Source organism: Paramormyrops kingsleyae, chromosome 12 (genome assembly GCF_048594095.1).
Source record: "Paramormyrops kingsleyae isolate MSU_618 chromosome 12, PKINGS_0.4, whole genome shotgun sequence".
NCBI lineage: Eukaryota > Metazoa > Chordata > Actinopteri > Osteoglossiformes > Mormyridae > Paramormyrops > Paramormyrops kingsleyae.
Window position 1 is genome coordinate 21,757,746 of NC_132808.1, and position 20,749 is coordinate 21,778,494.

General features: G+C 45.1%; 1 protein-coding gene across 7 annotated transcripts in view; it reads left to right on the forward strand.

Moving 5' to 3' along the window:
- The first annotated feature begins 493 nt into the window (after window positions 1-493).
- slc24a2 (solute carrier family 24 member 2) overlaps window positions 494-20,749 on the forward strand; it is a 60,436-nt gene continuing 40,180 nt past the window's right edge. For all 7 annotated transcript variants that reach the window (XM_023820946.2, XM_023820949.2, XM_023820947.2 and 4 more), the window contains exons 1-2: window positions 494-780; window positions 2,234-3,281. In XM_023820946.2, the coding sequence (XP_023676714.2) occupies window positions 2,391-3,281 (891 nt within the window). In that variant the 5' untranslated portion in view covers window positions 494-780; window positions 2,234-2,390. The remainder of the gene's footprint in view (window positions 781-2,233; window positions 3,282-20,749) is intronic.

Below are 20,749 nucleotides of genomic sequence, written 5' to 3' on the forward strand. Positions count from 1 at the left end.
CCTGGTATTTTGTAGCTCTGTATTATGTTTCACCTTAAATTTACCGTGAGCCTCCCCTGGATAAGCGTTTAATTTAAACGGACTGATATATATATAGCGAATGCAATATCAGCTTTTTCAATGCAACAACGAACAGGACTTCCTCCAATACGTTTACAGTGTTTACATATCAATTATACATACATGAAAAGATAGAGTTAGAAGACGCTGTATGTTCTCAGCGCCGACTTACTTCGGATATTAACTACGGCAGTATTATCCGGATTCTCCGCGGGAGATGTTTCAAACTGCTTGGACATTGTATCAGATCAGCGCCATCATATTTCTATCAAATAGCAGCGCCGGTGTAACCACGGCAACTCTCTTTTTACATGAAGCCCATCTTCAGCATCATTGTCTTATTCCGGGACGGTGCCGGCACAATGCTTACGTGCTGTCTGCTTCCCCCCCCACCCCACCCCACCACACCACCACCTCCTCCTCCTCCTCCTGTATAAATCAACTACCCGCTTCACGTGGTAAACCCAGCCCTGATCTTTCGGGTAGATTAGCAAGATATTTTTTGACCGGTGGGATTTTGCGCTGAGGGAAGGGAGGGATAAGATCCCGATCCGTGCATGGGCGAATGCCAGTTTGCAGTCAGCCTCCCGCAGCTCCTCCTCTCCAGCCAGAGGGAATCGGCAACATCACATTTCAATGAGAGCAGGAGGGCACCAGGCAGGATCGCACTCTCCATTCTAGCCGACCTTCCCATCACCGACATCCCCGGCCTCTCCCGAGGTAAGGGCTGCAATCCACATGGTTTGCACCGACACCTTAAACATCTGCCTTATTGTTTGTTACTGATATCCAATTCAAAGGCTGGGCAACTTCAAACGTGACCGTCAGCTTGTGTGTTTTTTTTTTTACCACCATTGATAGTTTGCCTCACATATTTTCCGGACAACGTTCATCACCTGTTTGCTGGTGGTATATCATGCAGCATTATAGCCTGGCGGAGAATTCATAGTTTTTATTCACGTGTTTTCCATTCTTAACACGTTATCGCTTTAGCATACGCGTAAAAGACATTTGGTTCAATGCACATAGCTGTGGAAGTGGATGTATTTGTTTGTTTATTTATTTGTTGTTATTTCGCGAAAAGTATTAAGTGGGTTAATAGCCGCGCGCATCACATGGCGCGAGGCTGAAGGAAATGAATAAGCTCATTTTCTGTGTCTGATTTGTTCGTTCCACAAAATTAACCCTCCCAAAAAAAATTTCAGGGGGAGGAAAAGTCTCTGGAAGCCGTTTCGCGACTCTTTCTGTGGAGCCCGTTACTTATTACATCGAAAGTACAACTGCTCTATTTTAATTAAGCTGATCTTATCTAATTATGGACTGAACGCGGCGCAGAAGTGCGTTAAGATAAATCAGAAATGTCATTTAAATCGCATCTTTATAGTAACAACGGTCTTTAAAAGGAACTATGTGAGGATATTTTAGGCTGACTATACACAATGTAAGGAAATCCATGTTCCCCAAATACCGTACTTATATACTACATTTTTCCCCCTTCGCGTCAGTATTTAAAAAGGAATGGAGTGCGTACGTATTACTTTATTATCAAGAAGTTTTATGTTGTTTTTCAATACCATAAATAACATATTAAATTATAGCATAAATAATATATTAAATAATCACCCTAACACTGTGGTGCCATAGTGAAAAGTGTATTTATTGGGCCCCACATTGTTTAGGGCCCCTGAATAAGAGGGGCCCTTAGAATTGTCCTAACTTTCCACCCATTTATGACACCTCTACCCTAACTGCACGTACCACTGTGTGTTGCCTAAGTATTTCTCTGTTAATACCATTAATATTGGGTGGTCTCTCCAATCAAGTCTATTAAATTCAGTCTTAATCAGCCTTTCAATATTAGATTGGATTGGATAGATATTTCTGGAGATGGTCCGATTCAAAAGGTATATATGCTGCCTAAATGAACAACCATATTACTCGTGTTGAAATGCATGGTAACAGGACCTTGAAGCTTGAAGTCACAAGGTGTGGATTGCTTGAAACAGAGCAGAATTCACCAATACGGTGAATGGGGCAAAGTGTTTAGAACACTCTGTGTGTGTTATACGTTTCAGTTGTAGTGTGAATACACAAATTGTACAACTGGCTCTTTCAGCCGCCAGGTTACAAGATTTCACACCACTTCTCCTATCATCCTTTGATGTTTCTCCAGAGGCTGTTATGAAGAAGCTTTTCGGTGCGTTAGACCCTGGAACGCACCTGGGATCGCCCGTCTTTCTTTAAATTTGCAGGCAGCACTATGCGGCGCTTTGGATAAAACCCAGTCTGGAAACCTTCCACCTGACTACTAAAAACGACGACACGCGGCCATGGGTCCGAGACCCCCCAAAGTGACACCGAGTGACCCTGTCCTGGAGATGGGATGCACCAGTCACTGTCGCCAGTATCTCCGGAAGAAGCTGAGGCCGGTGAGGGTGCTGGGGTTTGTCTTGAGCCTCGTAGCAGTAAGTGCAGTTTCCTGCTCATTCGGTGCCTTGACGTGGAGTCCGGGCTACAGGGTGGAGGCCCCTTTCTCGCCAAGCGGCCTGTCCGGACCGGTGCCACATCGAACTCTACTGACTGCCAAGCAACAGCATGCCCAGAACGTTTCTGCGGACACTCTGAGGGCATCGTCGGGTAACCACAGCCAGGGCGACTACCCACAAGACCTCTTCAGCCTGGAGCAGAGGAGGCAAGGGGCAGTCATCTTACACATGTTCGGGATGCTGTACATGTTCATCTCTCTGGCTATCGTTTGCGACGAGTTCTTCGTTCCCGCCCTGACGGTTATCACCGAGAAGTTTACCATTTCCGACGACGTGGCTGGTGCCACCTTTATGGCCGCTGGTGGCTCTGCCCCAGAACTTTTCACCTCTGTGATTGGGGTCTTTATCTCCCACAGCAACGTGGGCATTGGGACAATTGTGGGCTCGGCAGTGTTCAACATCCTGTTTGTGATTGGGATGTGCGCACTGTTTTCCAAGGAAATCCTGAACCTCACCTGGTGGCCACTCTTCCGTGATGTGTCCTTCTACATCCTGGACCTGATCATGCTCATCATTTTCTTCCTGGATAACTACATCAGCTATTGGGAAAGTCTGGCACTGCTGTCAGCCTACGCAAGCTATGTGATTTTCATGAAGTTTAATTCTACAGTAGAGGTTTTGGTGAAAAGCTTGATTAGCAGGAACCAGGTGGTGGAAGTGGAAGCCCAACCGAAGGTGAGTTACCTGTCACTCTCGCCTCCTGACAGTGCCGCACACATTCCATGTACTTCATTCAGGGACTGTTGAGATGGGTTGGCGCCCCATCCTGGGTTGTTCCCCGCCTTGCGCCTGTAGCCTCCGAGATAGACCCCGGATTCCCCACCACCCTGATAAGATGGATGGATGGATGTGACATTGTATCAGAACATCACTATAGGCCAGACCATACAGACCCTAGGGTTTGACACCCTGGGGTATGGTCTGTACTTGGACAGCATAAAAATAGGGTCTATAATATGTTGCTATGCAACAGATGCATGACACGAAGAACAGTGATTCAGCCTTGTGTGGCGGTTACTAAGGTGAAACTCATAGCAACTACTTTGAGTAAACGCTCGTGTAAAATGTGTGCCAATGGCAGAACAGATAGCTGCTGATGTCAGAGAGGTAAGACAGTAAGACAGGGAAGATGTGGTGACCTATTTATCCACAGCACTATGTTTTCCATAAAATGCAAATACATTTTTATAAGCTTTGTTGTGTTGAATATGACAAATGTTTATAGACGGCGATTTCTGTTGCTGCTCCCAGTGACTTCTTAACTGGCTTTGAGTAGATGTTGTGAGGATGTTGGTAACATCTTCACAACCTGGTCTCAATACCTTGTACAGTTGCTCTAAATAGGTTGATTGGATTGGCTAGGGAACCCCATGACTTTATCCAGGATAAGCAGTTGGAAGATGGATCGATTGGCAGGTGAACCCAACATTCCAGTGATGAGCTGGCATGGTGTGAGGCCAAAGCAATGGATGTCAGATGATGTGGTAGTTCAAGATTACAGCCTGAGACCAGAACTTTGTTGGTTCAAATCCCAGGATATCCCTGCTGTTCTATCAAGGGGCCTGCGGTGTAGAATATAGTAACACTGAAGGGTCTTAGAGGTCAGAATGTCTACTGGTAAATTTGAGAACAAAGCAGCACCTTTTTGCACTAAATATCTCAGCGGTTGGGGCCTCATTTAAAGGATTCAATGTTGTGTCGACACAGGCAAAGCTGACTTGTCCAGAGCATTAATATCAGCCTTGTGCCAGTTGGTTTATTAATTGAGGCTCAAGATGCAATAATTTTATGGAAATTGCTGAGCCGATGAGCCCCACAACATTCAGCGTAGCCATCTGTGTTGAGGGCCTGCAGGCCAATAATCCAGACTTTCAAGTTAACCTGTCATTTCCTTTAACACTGTCAGTATGAAGGACACATGGTGTGCAGCTTCTCACTGAAAATATTTTGGACTTCATGGGGAATGGAAAATATGTCAAATTTGGCCAAAAAACACAAACATTCTTGACACACTAAGCCCATCACTGTGAAAACATGGTTTTAGTTTTTGAAGGCATTAAGACTTTGTCCCTTGATATAAATGCCTAAGCCTGTAATATCAGATCTCATTTTCAAATGAATTAGCGATAATTTATTATGATGGTTGTTTTTAATCATCCTTAAATGTCAAACCACTCTAGCTCGAAATTACTAATATGAAAAAATGTATCACCTTTCCCTCACAGTCAGAGTGCAGTTTGATTCAGTCCCTATTGTCCATCGCTTTCAGTCTATCTTGGCTTAAAAAGAATGAAGAACGCCTGAAAAATCGTCGAGCTGTTGGACGGAAGTGAGCATTGATTGGCTGCAGACATGACAAGCATGTAATTTCTGCGGTTAATTGGTTTTTAAGAATCTGGAGTCTCATTCCGAGCTCAGTGATTTCATATTAAAATTAGTCGTGCTTTCGTTGTTGTCTTTCCAAAGCTCCCATATTCCTTGGAAGGATTAATACAACAACAAAAATCCAACACCAGTGTCTGTCAAGGCTAAGCTGAGCAAATCGTGTCCTATTTTGATGAATGAAATTGTAGGAAATTCCTGCAATGGAAGTCTGCCAGGTTTCCAAAGCCGTGTTAGATCAGATAGGTTTGCAGATTGTTTTTCTAACCTCCAGGTAAGTCTGTAAGATAGTAAGAATGATGGAACACGCTGTTTTATTTATTAGTTGGAAGATACGGAAAAATCATCGCATATTAGTTCATATAAGGATCAATGTCAATGTTTTGCGCATTTTTAATGCGACAGTATATGGTTAGATTGTTCTATTGCATCATATAGAGAAGGTCAGCTTATTGTCCTGAAAATGTGACCTCTAACCTTTAAGGTAATGGCTGTTTGACTACACAGAGCACATGCGCAGATCAAACAGCAGAGAAAGATTTATTGACTCGATGTGAAAAACTTTATAGTTTCAAAATATATACCAGTTTCAGATTCATGTATTTATGCATTTTGAATGTTTCATAACATTTTAATTGCCTGACAGTAGTGATTTTTATTTTGTGTTTGTTTTTGTAGGGTTTGTTTTCTACTGATTCTTTGTAATTAGTATTGGAACTACATATACACCAAGGTATTTAATGATAAACTTTTGGTACATTTGGTACACATACCCATTCTTTGGTACATTTGGTACACATACCCATTCTTTGCTACGTTTGGTACACATATCCATTCTGCTAAAGATGTTTTGGGTAGAAGTTGCTGCTAATCAAGCTACCGATGTATATTTGTTGTACATGTCTAAAATTGTTAAATGGTCCTAGCATCACCCGATTTTGGTTTGAATGTGTGCAGAAAGATTTTCGTTGTCATGTTAACTCCTGGTTAACAATACCACTGATCAGCTTTCAGGAAGTTACAGTGACCTTGATTATGACTTGAGAAGCCAGGAAATGCTTAGAAAACAAGCGAAAACCTTGCTGGGATGTGGCCCCCGAGCAGTGATCCAGCAAGCTTGTTTTACCTGCCTCCCAGTGAACTGCTCACTGGATCAATTTCTATCTCCATGTGACCGGTTCTGTCTCTTTCCTCTAATGAGTCAAATTTCAAAACTCTCTGTCTGTGTTCTCAGTGGGGAGGACATCTCACTGATGCCAACTGAGAGCACCTCTGCACAGGGTCCAGGCCTGTCCGTGAACGTGCGCTGCCATCGGCCTTTGTGACAGCCCCCCCCTTTTCATTTCAGCTACAGCTTTGTAATCCTCTGAGCACCTTCAGAAATATGCGACTCTGAAAAGACATGCAGAAGTGTAGCGGGAGTGGTCAACGAATCTCTTAAATCTCCAGAATTCTGTCCTGGCTTCAGAAAATTCCCTTTTGTGCAAATGAAACTCTCACACACACACACAATAAGTAGTTATAAGTAATAAGTAAGTAATGCTCCGGCTCAGGCATGTATTAAAGGGATCAAATCTCATACTGGCTATGCAGGGCGTGATAAATGCATTCAGAGTGGTGTTTACTGTATGTGAACCACAAAATGACGCCCCAGACGAGCTTGATGGGCTGAATGGCCTCCTCTCGTTTGTAAATTTCTTATGTTCTCAGATGGGTAGATGAAAGTATGGATGGATGGATGGATGAAAGTGTCATCATTAGGATGCAACAAAAGACACTGTATTATGTCATTGAGAGCATTAACAGGAAAGGACAGAATATATTTTTACAGTAAATCTGATCGGAGTAGAAGGTAGTGAGATATTTAAAGAACAGGTGACAGATGCAATAGTACGACAGTAAATGGATCTTGTTAGCTGTTCTATGGTATCATTTCAAATATTGCTTAGTAATGGAAATTGGCTTTTGTATTTTTGTGTAGGAAGTCATTGGGTTTGCTTGTTTGAAGGTCAGTCAGTGATACAGGATGGACTGGTTTCTGCTGCCGGTAAGTCAGCTGAAGCAGGCCGACGGGGTGCCCTCCACCAAAGCACGAGATGTACCTTTGGTGGAGAAGGCAGCGACGTTACCACTCACTTTCACCGCAACATCGGAAACTAATCCAGGCGAAAAGCCTTCAATCCAATTAGTGGAGTTATACACGGGAACATGGTGCAGCTTCAGAGATGGAGGAGTCCATCGCCGGTACCCTCAATCTTAGGGGTTTGGTGAAAATCATGTCCTTGGCGGCTGAAGGGTGGGTTGGCACTCAATGGCCAACATCATGGGGGTGTGCAGAGATGTTTCAAGATGTCTCAGCAATGCCACACGATCCCTTACCTGCTCCTAACCCTAAAGCAAACCCTGTTATGTATGGCGTAATATGACACCGTGATTGTTGGCTAACGACATGCTGCTTTTGGCCTTTGAGCTGACATTCTTGATACAGTGACACAAATTTTTCGAAAGTGTTCCGATGCATGCTATTATGGCTCTGGGTCATGACTTAGTTTGAGTTCAGGGTACTGTACAAGGTAAAATCCTCTCTCAGACAGGCATTCCATCCAGATATTGTTCTAAAGCCAAAACTGTCCCCATCAAGATCGGGGTTTGACAGGGTGACGCAGATGTGCAGCAGTGACTGACTTGGTCCGTTTTCTCTTGGCCTGCAGCTTCTCTTATTAAGACATTTGCTGAGCTGTTCCCTGAAGTTCATCAACTCTGTCCCGAGAGTTTTCAAAACCCAGCCAGCTATGCGCCTCTTGCTAATTCTAATGCTAAACAAACAAATACCATAATTGAAAATGCATTTAGGATGGTGTCAGTGTATTGGCAGTTACAGTTTTTCTGTAGGCCCTCTTTGTACAGAAGTTTGTTAAACTTATGCTGTAGGGCTCTTGCTGCTCCCCTATACTCATAAACAAGGAAGCTCTGATGTGCATGACGGCCGCTTCAAACGCCACCTATCATTTGTGGACGTGGCTGTCCTTGTCACAGCAGAAGTTTTCAGCTGTGAGCAGGTTTGCGCTTGCATTCGTCTAATGATTAAAACAGAGCTTAAATCTTGCAGTGTTTGAGAAAACACTTCTTTCCATTAGCTCTTCACTTGGTGGGCTGAGAATGCAGAGGCATCAGTTAAGCTGAACTGCAAGGTTTTGGAGGTGGGAAGGCAAGGAAACCAGGTGCGAATTTGAGAAAACATGAGTAGAACATGCAATCTCAACACGCATGCAGAGCTAGGGGGATTCCTGTAGATCAAATTCACAGCAATGTCCGCACACCACCGTACCATCCATTTTGAGAGAAGACCTGCACCAGTGTCAGCTTTTCAACGGAAAGTTCTGGCGATGCCAAGGAGCCGAAAGTACCATATTTGTCAGGAACTATCATAGATAGATAGATAAGAATCTTTATTGTCATTGTCACTTGACAGTGAAATTGAGAATGCTGTGACACTTAGCACACGCTCTGCACCCTGTTGCATTCCAGACTGAACCGAGGGCCATCAGCTTTCTCAGTCTGCAAGTGACAGAAATAGCAAGTCAAAACAAGAGGTCATAAATAGAGTACATCTCGCTTTGGCTTCAGGGATATGGTGGCAGAGGGAGTGACAGTGTGGCCTGAGGTGGGAATTACTCTTCTAAATATGGTTATCCCTCTCGGTTAATCTCCTTAGGGTCTGGTCCCTCAGCATCTTACGTGACCAGCCCTGACTCTTGCCCTGTTAGGCTGCATTTGACTGCCGGCCATCTGTATTGGTGATAAGCATCATCAGGGGCCGGTGGAGTCGGGTAGGAAACGGCATGGGGGGGGGTTCAGCCTCGGAAATCTGAATTGCTCATCTTTTATTGATTTGCACGGTAATTGATATGGGATGCATTCTAACCTTTACAGGTAGTGCTGGGTTTCTCCTGTGCTCCTGAAGCCCTTGGTCTGTATCATGAGCATAAATTATGGGGGTGGTGGTGGGGATTTGAGACCCCCCCCCCCAACCAATAATTCAAACCAGCCAATATGACCCCATGCCCCCTAAATAATCACAAAATGGGTAGAGATCTCCAACCCCACAATCTTCACCCCAAAGTTAGGCCCTTGGTCCACACTGCATCATTCATGTTCTCTTCTGGTGAAGCCCAGGTACCCTCCCTGCTCTGCTCCCATACCCTTAGCCAGGAATGCCCTGCCTCTCCTACCCAATGAGCAACCTTGATCCTAGATGGGATCCTTTGCAGCCTAGGAGATCCCTGCCCCAGGAATACATTAGTACTCTTCCCCATGATGCAATATGGGCCATGATTGAACAGCAGGGCTGGAAACATCCTGAGTTCAATGGTGGTGCAGTAGTTAGAACCTCTGGGACCAGGTTCTATGTGTTTAGAGTTTGCATGTTCTACTTGTGCCTTTATGGGGTGTCCTCTGAGTCCTCCAGTTTCCCTCCACAGTCCAGAACCACGCTGAAGTCAATTGGAGTTTCCAAGCAGCTTGTAGGTGTGCTCTGTGACCCATAGACTCCAGAACCCATGTGACCCTGTATAGGAGAAATGGTTTCAGAAAATGGATGGACTGATGAGGTTCATTCTCCCTGGCCTAGGAAAGTATGGTGTAAATTACATACAGGACTCACAGTCACACAGAAGTGAAAGTAGCCTTCAAGGCCTTGTTTACATTAGACAAGTGTGAGCGTCCCTCGACCAATCCTAAGCACTCCCAGCAAGGTCGAGGCTCAGATTAATTTCACAGCTTTCGCAGGGTTGCCGGCCTCTTAAGACTGCTACTTGACTCCCTTGTTCCCTGTGCTCACCACACCTGTAGAGGGAAGTGTGAAGATAATCTCGCATGAAAAGACATGAAGCTCTCCCGGGCCTATCCGCTCGGTGCCTCCTTTGATCACAGCATACATTCAGTCCCGCCTGGCCTTCTCTCTGATTGGCTCCTGCTAAACGCGAGTATGCCAATCACACGCTCTGCCCAAGAATTCTAGAATTAGTGTTATTATTCACAGGCTTGTCAGCACTAAGGCTGGATAGTTGTTGACACAGAAGAAAGCCAAGCAGTTCAGAGATTTGTACTGTGAGCGGTCCTTCTGCATAACGATGGGTGACAATATTTGACAGTAAACACTGGATTCTTATTAAATTATTCTGAACCATATGAAATCATATTAGGTTAATTATGTATGCTGTTACATTGTGTTCTGGTATTAACACAGAGTGATACAGATCTCATTCATTGTGATTCATGATTGTGTGAATGATCCTTGTGCTTGCACCTGGAATCCAGTCAAAGGTGTATTTCAGTAACAGGTCTTTTATTGATATTTTTATTACAAAAAAAGCAGATATTTTCATTTGTTCCTATGCTCGGTCATTTTTCATCAGTGAATAATTCTGTTATATTTTCAGCTGGCTATGCCCCAGTGTAGGATGGGGGGTGGACGTCCCATGGGGACATAGCTAAAGCCATGTGCTGATCACATTCTCTGCCTCCACCTGTGCCGTATTACCTGTAATATAAGCGCAGGATCTGAGTTTTTTTTCTCTCTCGGTGCCCTGACCTGATCTATCAGTTTGCTCAATTCAATGCCCATCTTGGGTTTCTGGGTATGGTCCTTTGCTCTGGCAGTGGTAGTGAGAGGAAAGCTGACAGTTGCCTGATAATACATTTGTTTGATAAGCCCCAATAAACTGCTTCCTGCTGTCCATGTTCTGACGACTGTTCTGTCTGGAGCAAATCTTCAACACTTAAAAATATTCCGTGGACTGAAGCTGAAAACATGAGCTGTGTTTTTTTTATATATCTTTTCACATTTTATATATCGGATTATACCTTTGTTTGATCTCATGTTAAACTGTAAATAAAGGTTCCCTTAATTGCCTGACAACAGCATATCGGTCATGTATGTCACATGACAAACAGGCTGCATTTCTAAGAGTCAGGACTATGTAGCATAACACTATGAGGTTTTTGATAGTCATGGGGTCCCACCCCCACTCGCATTTTAACGTTTCTCATTTTAACAACTGCATGACTTCACTGCTCTTCTCGCTATGGGGTCAAGAGGAGAAATCACACTTGTAGGAGTGTTACCTACACAAAAATGTTCTGAAGGCAGAACGAAAAATTATGGGTTCATAAAGATAACCAATCAGATTGTAGAGGAGGTGGGTCCAAGCAACTAGAGGAGGCGGGACCAAGACATCTGAGCTCTTCTAGTTACTTGTAGTTCTAGACCTAGAGGTGTGACCCCTGTCATGCTGCTAATATATAAACACGAGTACAGGCCGTCTGCTTTTTCCTTTCTCGATTTGGGGTGAGTCCAATGCTGATGTGGGCATTCCTATGGGAGCACGCTCTAGGCTTGATCATCTCTTGGGCACGCAGGAGGAACTAGGGCCCTTCCAGGTCGCTGCGGACACACAGATTTCAAAAACGCACACGCCAGCAGGCCACAAGAGTAATCCCCGCCTGCAGAAAGAACATTCCGGATCATATCGATATTGCTATGACGCACAGTTTCTAAATCCAGCCCGGTGGGTGAAGGGAGGTGGTGTCTGAACTTGCTGCAATCTTTGAAAGGAAATGTGGCATGTGTGATTGCTGGTGGGGGGGGGGGGCACTGACATTACCTTGGCTGGGTCTTCCACATCGTCATGTGGCTGTCGGTTCGCGATCGCTGCTGCTCCGAGGGTGCCGCAAACGTACCCCGAAAGGTCGACCCGTCCCCGTTTCCTTTTAGTTGCTGTTAGTTCTGCGCTGCATGGATCCACGGATGTGTCCCTGACGCTTCTGAGCACTTCTGCACTTTCTGTGATCCCATCAATTTTAATTAACTACAATTAAAGTAATCGGGCACGTGTCTCTGGCTGATCTGTGAAGCTCACTGGCAGGGATCGTCTTTAAATGAGTCATTTGCAGACATGTTTGCGGGATCTAAGTCTTGTTTTTCACTCCCACTATAGCGTCAGACATATATTCTGCCATGAGGCAGAGACAGCGACTTGGCATACAGAAAACAGCAACAGGGGCTTTTTTGCTTTTCGCATGAGATGAATTTGCCAGTGCATCGTGAGCATTCAACATGCCGGCTTCTAGACTGACACATTCGAGTCGGCATAAATTTCGCAGGTCAGCGTTTTATCACTGGCTTCCGTCCGCTGCAAATGTATGCTGGCCGATTAAAAAAAATAAATAAATATGTGGTGAAATACGCAGTTATTGATTAGAGCAGAAGTATGAAGTAGCTGAAGTAGCTCTGCTGTCCCTGAGTTATTGCTACCCGAAATAACCTCTGTCGAGTCGGTCCATGTGTAGCAGTCGGCAGTCTGCTTCTGTTTCAGTGTGGATTTTCTGATGTACCTAAAGCACCTTAACCTGAACTATTAGCACTGTGATTTATGGGAACTACATTTGCTGGTGCATATGCCTGGATATTTTACCTGACTGATTTAGATTCAATGCATTACTCCCAGGGACTAAAACCGACAACCTTCCGGCTTATGTGGTTAAATCGGTGTCCTCATTGCGCTTGTTAATGGACCCAAGAAATAAACCCAAGCAGGGTCTTTGTGTATGTGTGTGTGTGTGTGAATTATGTTCATATTACATTGTGGGGACCAAATGTATTTTGTTTAGTTACTTATGGTTAAGGTTAGGGCAGGGTAGGGGTCATCATGTTGGGATTAGAGCTTTCCCCATAGAAATGAATGGAGAGTCCCCACAAAGGTATACTTCCAAACCTGTGTGTGTCTGTGTGTGTTTAATTGCTGTAGAATCTGCTCATCAGATGGCAACTGGCGGCGTTTCTGCAGGCCGGCTGCCTCATCACTTCCCCACCTGTCGTTATCCTCGTCAAGCTGGGCGGCTCTCGACTGGAAGGCAGGCTTCCCTTGAGCCCAGGCAGTGACTGCATTTATGGGGGGGGGGGGGATGTGGGCAGGATTTCGCCAGGCCAGATTTTCAGGGAGGCTCCGGACTTCATGCCCTCGGAGTCCGAACTTTGAGAAATAATCCCTGTGGAAATGGCATTTTTAAAAAAATGTTATAACCGCGACTTCGGAGGCTGTAAGAATGGACACTGAGACCTTTTGCAACTGTCATGGCAGCTGTGAATACAGCCGTGTTCAGAACGCTGTCACCGTCATTAAAAAAAAAAAAACTACGAAAACATTAGGTTTTTCTGTACTCACTAAATATATCACTCTGTGTTCCTCTGGGACGAGTGGGCAAGGCTTGCATTGCCAGGTCTGACTTATTTGTTTTTTGCATGAGGAGACGTGTTAAGTCATACATCGGCTGGGCTGTTCATTCATAACGTGCAAAATCATGTATTTTTCTTCGATGCCTTTAACTCTGTCTGCGATTCCTGGTTCAAAAATGTCTATTACAACACCTGTTATTAGTCGATTGAACCTGATTATGGAGGACGTGAAGGTCGTGACGAAGGTGAGGGAGGTGGGCTTCGTAAGCGTGTTTTTAAACTTGTCCGCGCCGAATCCTTTACAGTAACGATGCATAGGTCTGTCTGAATGATGAATGAAGGGTTAGTAAATGAATGACTCAACGCTTAGGGAAAGAAGGCTTGTTTTTCATGGAGATGGGGATGAAGCAGGGGGCTCATGTCTGCTCCTGCGCTTTCCAACTCCAGCTGCACCTGTGATGGTGGCGGTGGGGGGTGGGGGGGGTTATGCAAATGCAGGTGACAGGTGTATCTGGGGGGTGGGATCGCGTCATACAGCACGGACCAAGTGACAGATGCGCAAAGTATACAGATGGTGTCCTTCAACTGCACTTCTTAGTCATGGTAAATGGCAACTAGCAGCAGGGGGGTTAGGACTGGCCCTAGACCGGAACGTAAGGTGTCAGGTTGTCATCACCTCCTCCCCCACTTCCTGTCATGCCCACTAGGGCTGCGATGATTAGTCGACATAGTCAATGACATTGATGCTGAAAATGCATCGACATCAATATTTTAAATTGACATATTGTTTTTTTTTTCTTTAAATTATTTAATGAAATTACCTTTTTGATTTCTAAAACACTTCAGTTATAACAAATCTTTTCCTGTTGTATCATTATGTAATTATGGGAGTAGTTCCGATTATGACACAACAGAAAAGGTGGTTTTACACTGTGCAAAGCTCGATGGCATAGTACAGGGGCAGTAGCGCTACGCACGAGCACCTAAAGAGAAAATGCACAGGCGCTATTCATGGCCGCCAGAATAAGCAAAACCACCCTACGTGTATTGATGTTTATTAAATTAGCATTAGTACAGGCAGTTTTTCAATGTCTTTTGTCCTTGTAGCTGCTAATTACACTCATTATTAAAGTCATAGCTTCCATTGAAGTTTCCATTAAATTTTCCATTGAGTAAGTGTTTGAGAAAATGTTTAGACTAGAATCTGGGCTTATGATGTTGTGTGCATTCGTTATTATGATGTGTGTGTTCGTAAACGTAGGGCTCGTTGGGACCAGCGTTACTATAACTGAAATGAAAACAGACACCAAATGAAATGATTTGTGAAATGAAATAAAAATGAAAACTGTATTTACCAAAAAAAAGTCTGACTTCAAACTGCAAAAAGCTACCACCACACCACCAACCATCTTTGCACCTTCACAGTATCTCCTCCTTCAGTAGATGTTGTGGCTTTTCAGCTGTCCGTTTCTTCACCGCAGCTTCAGTGCTTATCGCTTCCATGATTTACCAAAACAGTAGCATGTGGTGCGTTTCATTAACCAAATTTAATAAGCCTAAGGATATTCTGAGTTTATACAGATTTGGGCATCACAATACGCCCCTCATTAATATTTTAGACATGCTCATGCTCAAACTGCGGCTGTAAGTAAGGTCCATATAGCGCCAACAATCCGGTGTCCGTTATCTAAAGCCCTGCAATGACATACAGTTTGTTGTTGTCAAAATAAAATTAACTAATAAACTTTATTTTAATTAATTGTTTAGGTTAAACGACTAATCGGTAAAATAGTCGATGGATTAATGGAGAGAAAAATAGTCGTTAGTGGCAGCCCTCATGCCCACGGGACTTCGGGGCATCACTGTGCCCGAACAGGACGGGCACCCAGCGGTGCGCTCTCAATTAATTACATCGAATAAGAATAACTGTTTGAACGTTCTTCTCCTTTCCATTTTAAGTGACTATTGTGTGTGTGTGTGTGTGTGTGTGTGTGTGTTTTGCCGCCCTCCCCTGCGCCTGCTGATGTTAGCTGAGAGTCTCCACGTGTCCCCCTCAGCGAGCCGCTCTCGGCCTCTTCAGTGCCATGCTTGGCCCCTGTCTGAAGCTTTGTCACGCAGCCTTTGTCATTCAGATGGCTTTGTCACCGTATCACAGCATCAAAGCCTCCTCTCCGCTGCGTGAAGTAGGGCAGTTAATCGGAACTTTTTTAGTTAAATGCAAACCGCTTCGTCGGTGCTTGTTAACCGATTTCACTGCTGTTTGCAAACTTTGTATATTCAAGAATCTAGTGCAGTTTGCCTAAACTGAGTCATATAAGAAAGGGGTGTCGAACTCCAGTCTTGGGGGGGCGGAGCCCTACACATTTTTGGGTTTCCCCTCATTTAACGCCCCTGATTCAACTCCTTGCACCTCCTTGTGCTAATTACCACACAGCTCTTGAGCTGAATCATTTGTGGTGGAACAGGGAAAGAACTAAGCTACACAGGGCTCCGGCCCCCCAGGACTGGAGTTTGACACCCCTGATATAGGAGTTTCTGTGTCGTTATGATGGTTGAGCTCCAGGCCTCCTTCAGAACCATGGACAGCAACATGCTTGGCTTGGTGGTCGTGGTCCGTGTTTGGAGGGGACTGTGTAGCTCGCAGGCAGCTGCTGGCCTGTGGGTCACGGCATGGCCCATGCCGGCTTTAAAACGGGCCTGACGGGGACCCTCTTCCTTTGAAGCTCAACAATCATGTGGATGCTGAAGTGGCCGGCGAGCAAATGCCTTTCATGGACGCGCCGGGCTCCGGCTAAAGCCGTTTCCTTTCGCTGAAGGCTATTTCCATGCTGAGCCATTGTTGTAGCTGCCATTGTGCCTCCAGGGGTTTTTTTGGGACCCATGATGAAGAAGCGGTCGATCAAACATGGCCGCTCTGTTGTAGACTTTTACCCCGCGCACTGAGACAGTTGGTCGTCATCTTTTGTGATTTGTTAGCTTCTGTTTGGCTAGGATAGATTTTGGCTAATCCTACTATTGGCTGTTTAACGGCTGTTCGCTTAGCACAGACACATTTTGCTGTGTTTCTTGGTTGCTGCAACACTCTGATCATCTTTAAAAAAGAACTATGGGATTGGTCACTGCATAGGCCAGAATCTGGGCAGGATGAGCCTTTGTGAGAGGCCTATATTGTGGGAGGGACTCAGTCGTCATTTTAGTATAACTGATATGGTGAGGGTTAGGTGAAGCCCAAATTAATTTACCTTGACCTTGGAAGTCAAGGGAAAACCAGCTTTCTCAGATTTGGTTCTGCTAACTCTGGAGTTTGTAAGGTAATCCCCATCCCCCATGGCAGAGAGAGAGCTGCAATCAACAGAACCTCAAGGTGAGGGGTCATAAAGAATGAGAAATATGACACGCGATCAATGCGGGCTATTTTCGAGCTTTGCTGTTACCTAATGTATTAAGCAGTGTAAAACGCCAAGGGCAGGCTGCTCCCACTCGTCTGGGGACGCGACGATTTGTCGTAATGACGAGGCACTCGTCGTCCGTGTATATTCACTCACTCTCTTTGTCTCTGTCTGAGAAATGGCTTATAATATACCTCACTTGCCTTTTCATGCCTCCCCCCCATGGCCGTAAATGATTTCTTTGCCGCACGGATATCCGAAGCAGCTCACGGATCCATCAGTGCATGTAGGTTGTTAACTGAACTGTATTTTGTTCAGCCAAGAACCTGTCAAGAGTATAACAGCGGTTCACTGCCTGGGATTTAAAACTGCATTTCATCAGTACTGTACTATCTCTTTGGCTGTTTGCAGATGCATGGTTATTGTGTCACTTTTGTCTTGCACTGTCACGTCTCTTATTATCCCTCCATGCACCGGTCCCATCCTCTGCAACTGTTGCATAAGAATTCTACAGCATTCATTGGAACGCCCGTGACAATGAAACTTGAATGCAACCTTCTGATTAGCAGGGAAAGATCCTTATTCGCTAAATGGTATATCCCAGTTGCGAGGACCTGATTGCTGAGCTGTGGGTTCCAAAGCTTGACGCGCCGTCATGAGAAGGACGCCCCTCCTTTTGTCACAGGGAAAGATGATGTCGTATTTGCTTTAGTCCAATCCCACAATGCCCTTCTCCCAAACAGGGATTGTATTGGTTGAGGATAACCACAGTCTGCCTATTATTTCTTATGCTACACATGCATTCAATTAATGCCTAAAATGCTCACTGACACATACCAAAGTACACTTACTTTAGCAGTTCTCAAAATGGCCATTGGGTATTTTTTTTTAAGGGGGGGGGGGGACAACTCCATAGATCACTGTGATTGCAGTTGCATTCCTGCTTATTGGCTCTGTGGTAACCGTGGCGATAGGGCAGCATTGGCTGCCATCGGCCCCGAAGTGACTGCAGTGGGAATCGTGTATTAAAGTACATAAATATGTAGATGTGGTTCCTGGGGTGGAGTGGAGCTCTGATTGCTGGTCAAGGATAATGTTCGTCATCAGTGTTAGCTTTTAAAGATGCGCAGAGGTGGGGGTACTTCTCAGATGATATGACAGAATTTCGCTGACGATGTTCTGAGGAAACATCAATCCCCCCCCCCCCCCCATCTCCACTCACCCACAAAGTCAGTCCCCAGGTGAACCTGGATACAAGTGCAGTATCGCACTCTTCATTGTAGTGAAATGACAGCCCTCATATTTTATATGATTCACCCTTCCTTCCATCCATCCATCCATCCATCCATCTGTCCATCCATAAAATGTTTCTCCTGGTCTGGGTCATGTAGGAGCCAGGACCCTATGTCAGGCAGCACAGGGAAAGGGTAGATTTATTTATATTGATCAGCCATAACATTAAAACCACTGACGGGTGAAGTGAATAGCATTGATTATCTCATTACAATGGCACATGTCAAGGGCACCATTATATATTAAGCAAGTGAACAGTCAGCTCTTGAAGTTGCGGTGTTAGAGGCAGGAAAAATGGGCAAACGTAAGGATCTGACTTTGACAAGGGCCAGATTGTGATGGCTAGATGGCTGGGTCAGAGCATCTCCAAAACGGCAGGTCTTGTGGGGTGTTCCCAGTATGCAGTGGGTAGCACCTACCAAATGTGGTTCAAGGAAGGCCAACTGGTGAACTGGGTCATGGGCGACCACTGATGCTCATGGGGAGTGAAGGCTAGCCCGTATGGTCCGGTCTCACAGGAGAGCTACTGCAGCACAAATTGCTGAGAAAGTTAATGCTGGCTATGATGTAAAGGTGTCAGAACTCAGTATATCATAGCTTGCTGCGTACGGGGCTGTGTAGCCGCAGACCGGTCAGATTGCCCATGCTGACCCCTGTCCACCACCGAAAGCAGCTACAATGGGCCAGAACTGAGTGTCAGAACTGAACCATGAAGCAATGGAAGAAGGTGGCCTGGTCTGATGAGTCATGTTTTCTGTTACATCATGTGAACAGCTGGGTGTGTGTGTTGTTTACCTGGGGAAGAGGTGGCAACAGGATGCATTATGGGAAGAAGGCAAGCCGGCGGAGGCAACGTTCTGCTGGGAAGCCTTGGGGGGGGGGTCCTGGCATTCATGTGGATGTTACTTTGACATGTAGCATCTACCTAAACGCTGTTGCAGACCAAGTACACCCCTTTAGGGAATGGTATGCCCCTGGCGATGGCTGCTTCCATCATGATAATGCGCCCAGCCACACCGCAAAAAAATGTTCAGGAATGGTTTGAGGAACGTGAAAAAGAGTTAAAGGTTTTGACTTTATGCTTCGATGGGCCACAGCTGTTATGTCGGGCCAACAAGGACCTTTACAGTATTAGGCAGGTGGTTTTAATGTCATTGCTAATTATCAGTGCTGAAAATCATCTTCCTTCGGTTGTTTTGAATAGTGTTTGCTTGATGCCCTGTATGCCGTGACACACTGGGGCGCTTTCACCAGGTACTCACCACCGCTGACAGTAAGCTCACCACAAGCCTTACAGCCATAGTGATTCGGCTCTTGACAAAGTCACTCGGATCTCTACCCCCCGTCCATGCCTTCTGCATTCAACGTGTTGACCACGAGCACCAAGTGTTATCTTACCATCTACTATATCCCACACCTTGATACGCACAATGTTTAGGAGATAAACTGAAAATATTACAGCGATACTGGTGCTGAAAACCATCTTTGTGTGAATTATATTTAAGACTTCTGTTTTTCTCAGGTTGTTCCAGAATGAAACCGCATATCCCTCACATTAAATGTGAATCTGCGGAATTTAGCTTGCCGGAATGCGCTTGTGACCCTCTGCACCAACATCTGCGCTGGCATTCACCTCAAAGTACACAGCAGATTAATAAAACCCTCCACGCTGATCTCAGGCCTGGCATTCAAACCATATGCCAAAGGACTCGATTCTGCGCGCCGAGAGATTCTTCCCAGCCGGTGTGGGAGGAAACGTTGCATGGTGATGTTCTGTTTTGGAAGGAAGGGGGGCTGTGGTCTGATTGGTTAACAGATGGCCTAAATCTGGAATATTCGCCCCCAGATTTCCTATAAATATAAATTTAAGCTTCGACACGCACTCCATCACTACCTGAATGAGAGGAGAGCTTAACAGCTTATTGTAGCTGCACATGGTGTTTTTCTTCCCCAAAAACTATACTTTGACTTTGAACAGGCATGTTGGTCAAACCTCATACTGTCAGAAGTTCCACCGAACATGAACAGTGTAGACTCCATGTTTTTTTTCTGTTCTCTCTTTCTTCCAAGGTCACCCTCGCAGCGTTCGGTGCTGCTGAGTGGGCAGGAGCGGTGGGGGGGGGGGGGGGGGGTATGAATGAATGGCTGGAGATGCTTAATCATAAAAGGACATGCTGTGTGATCCACCGGATCAGCTGGCACCGGAGGGCACTGTTTGCATCAGGCAGATGCTGCTTTTGCTTTGCAGCTAGTTTATGGCTCGCTACTGAATTAGCCTCAAATGCTAAATAAGCCCCCCCCCCCCGCCAAATCACTTTTTTGGGCGACAGCTGACCAAACAGCAAAAGTGACTAACTTCTGTGGCAACACCACTTAGAATTAGCGCTACAAGCATGAAGGTTCAGAACGCCATGAATCTTTGTAGCTGTAGCTAGCTTAGTAAATAACACTGAGTTGTTGCACTCAAATAAATGTTTAATATAGTTATGCACTGGTAGGCTGTGGAATTCCATTGGTCTTAGAATTAGTGATGGATCAATAATTGTTTTGTGTGGGGCACAAACTTCTATGCAGAAGTGTTAGTTGCTTAGAGACTGAAGAGCTCTGCATTCCGGGGACATAGTAAGGCAAACATGTCTAGGAGATTAGTGAGTAAGCATTGAGCTGACAGCTTACCAGATACATCCTGTTCCTGTTAAAATTTCCAGTACAGCCTAAGATCTATAAATATTGGGTTTCTGAAGAAGTCTTTTTTAAGATAGCAACTGAACAGTTGGGTTAATTAAACGTCTATTAAGTTGTTCAACCGTTACGTCAAATGACAGTAGCTTTGTTCTGTGATT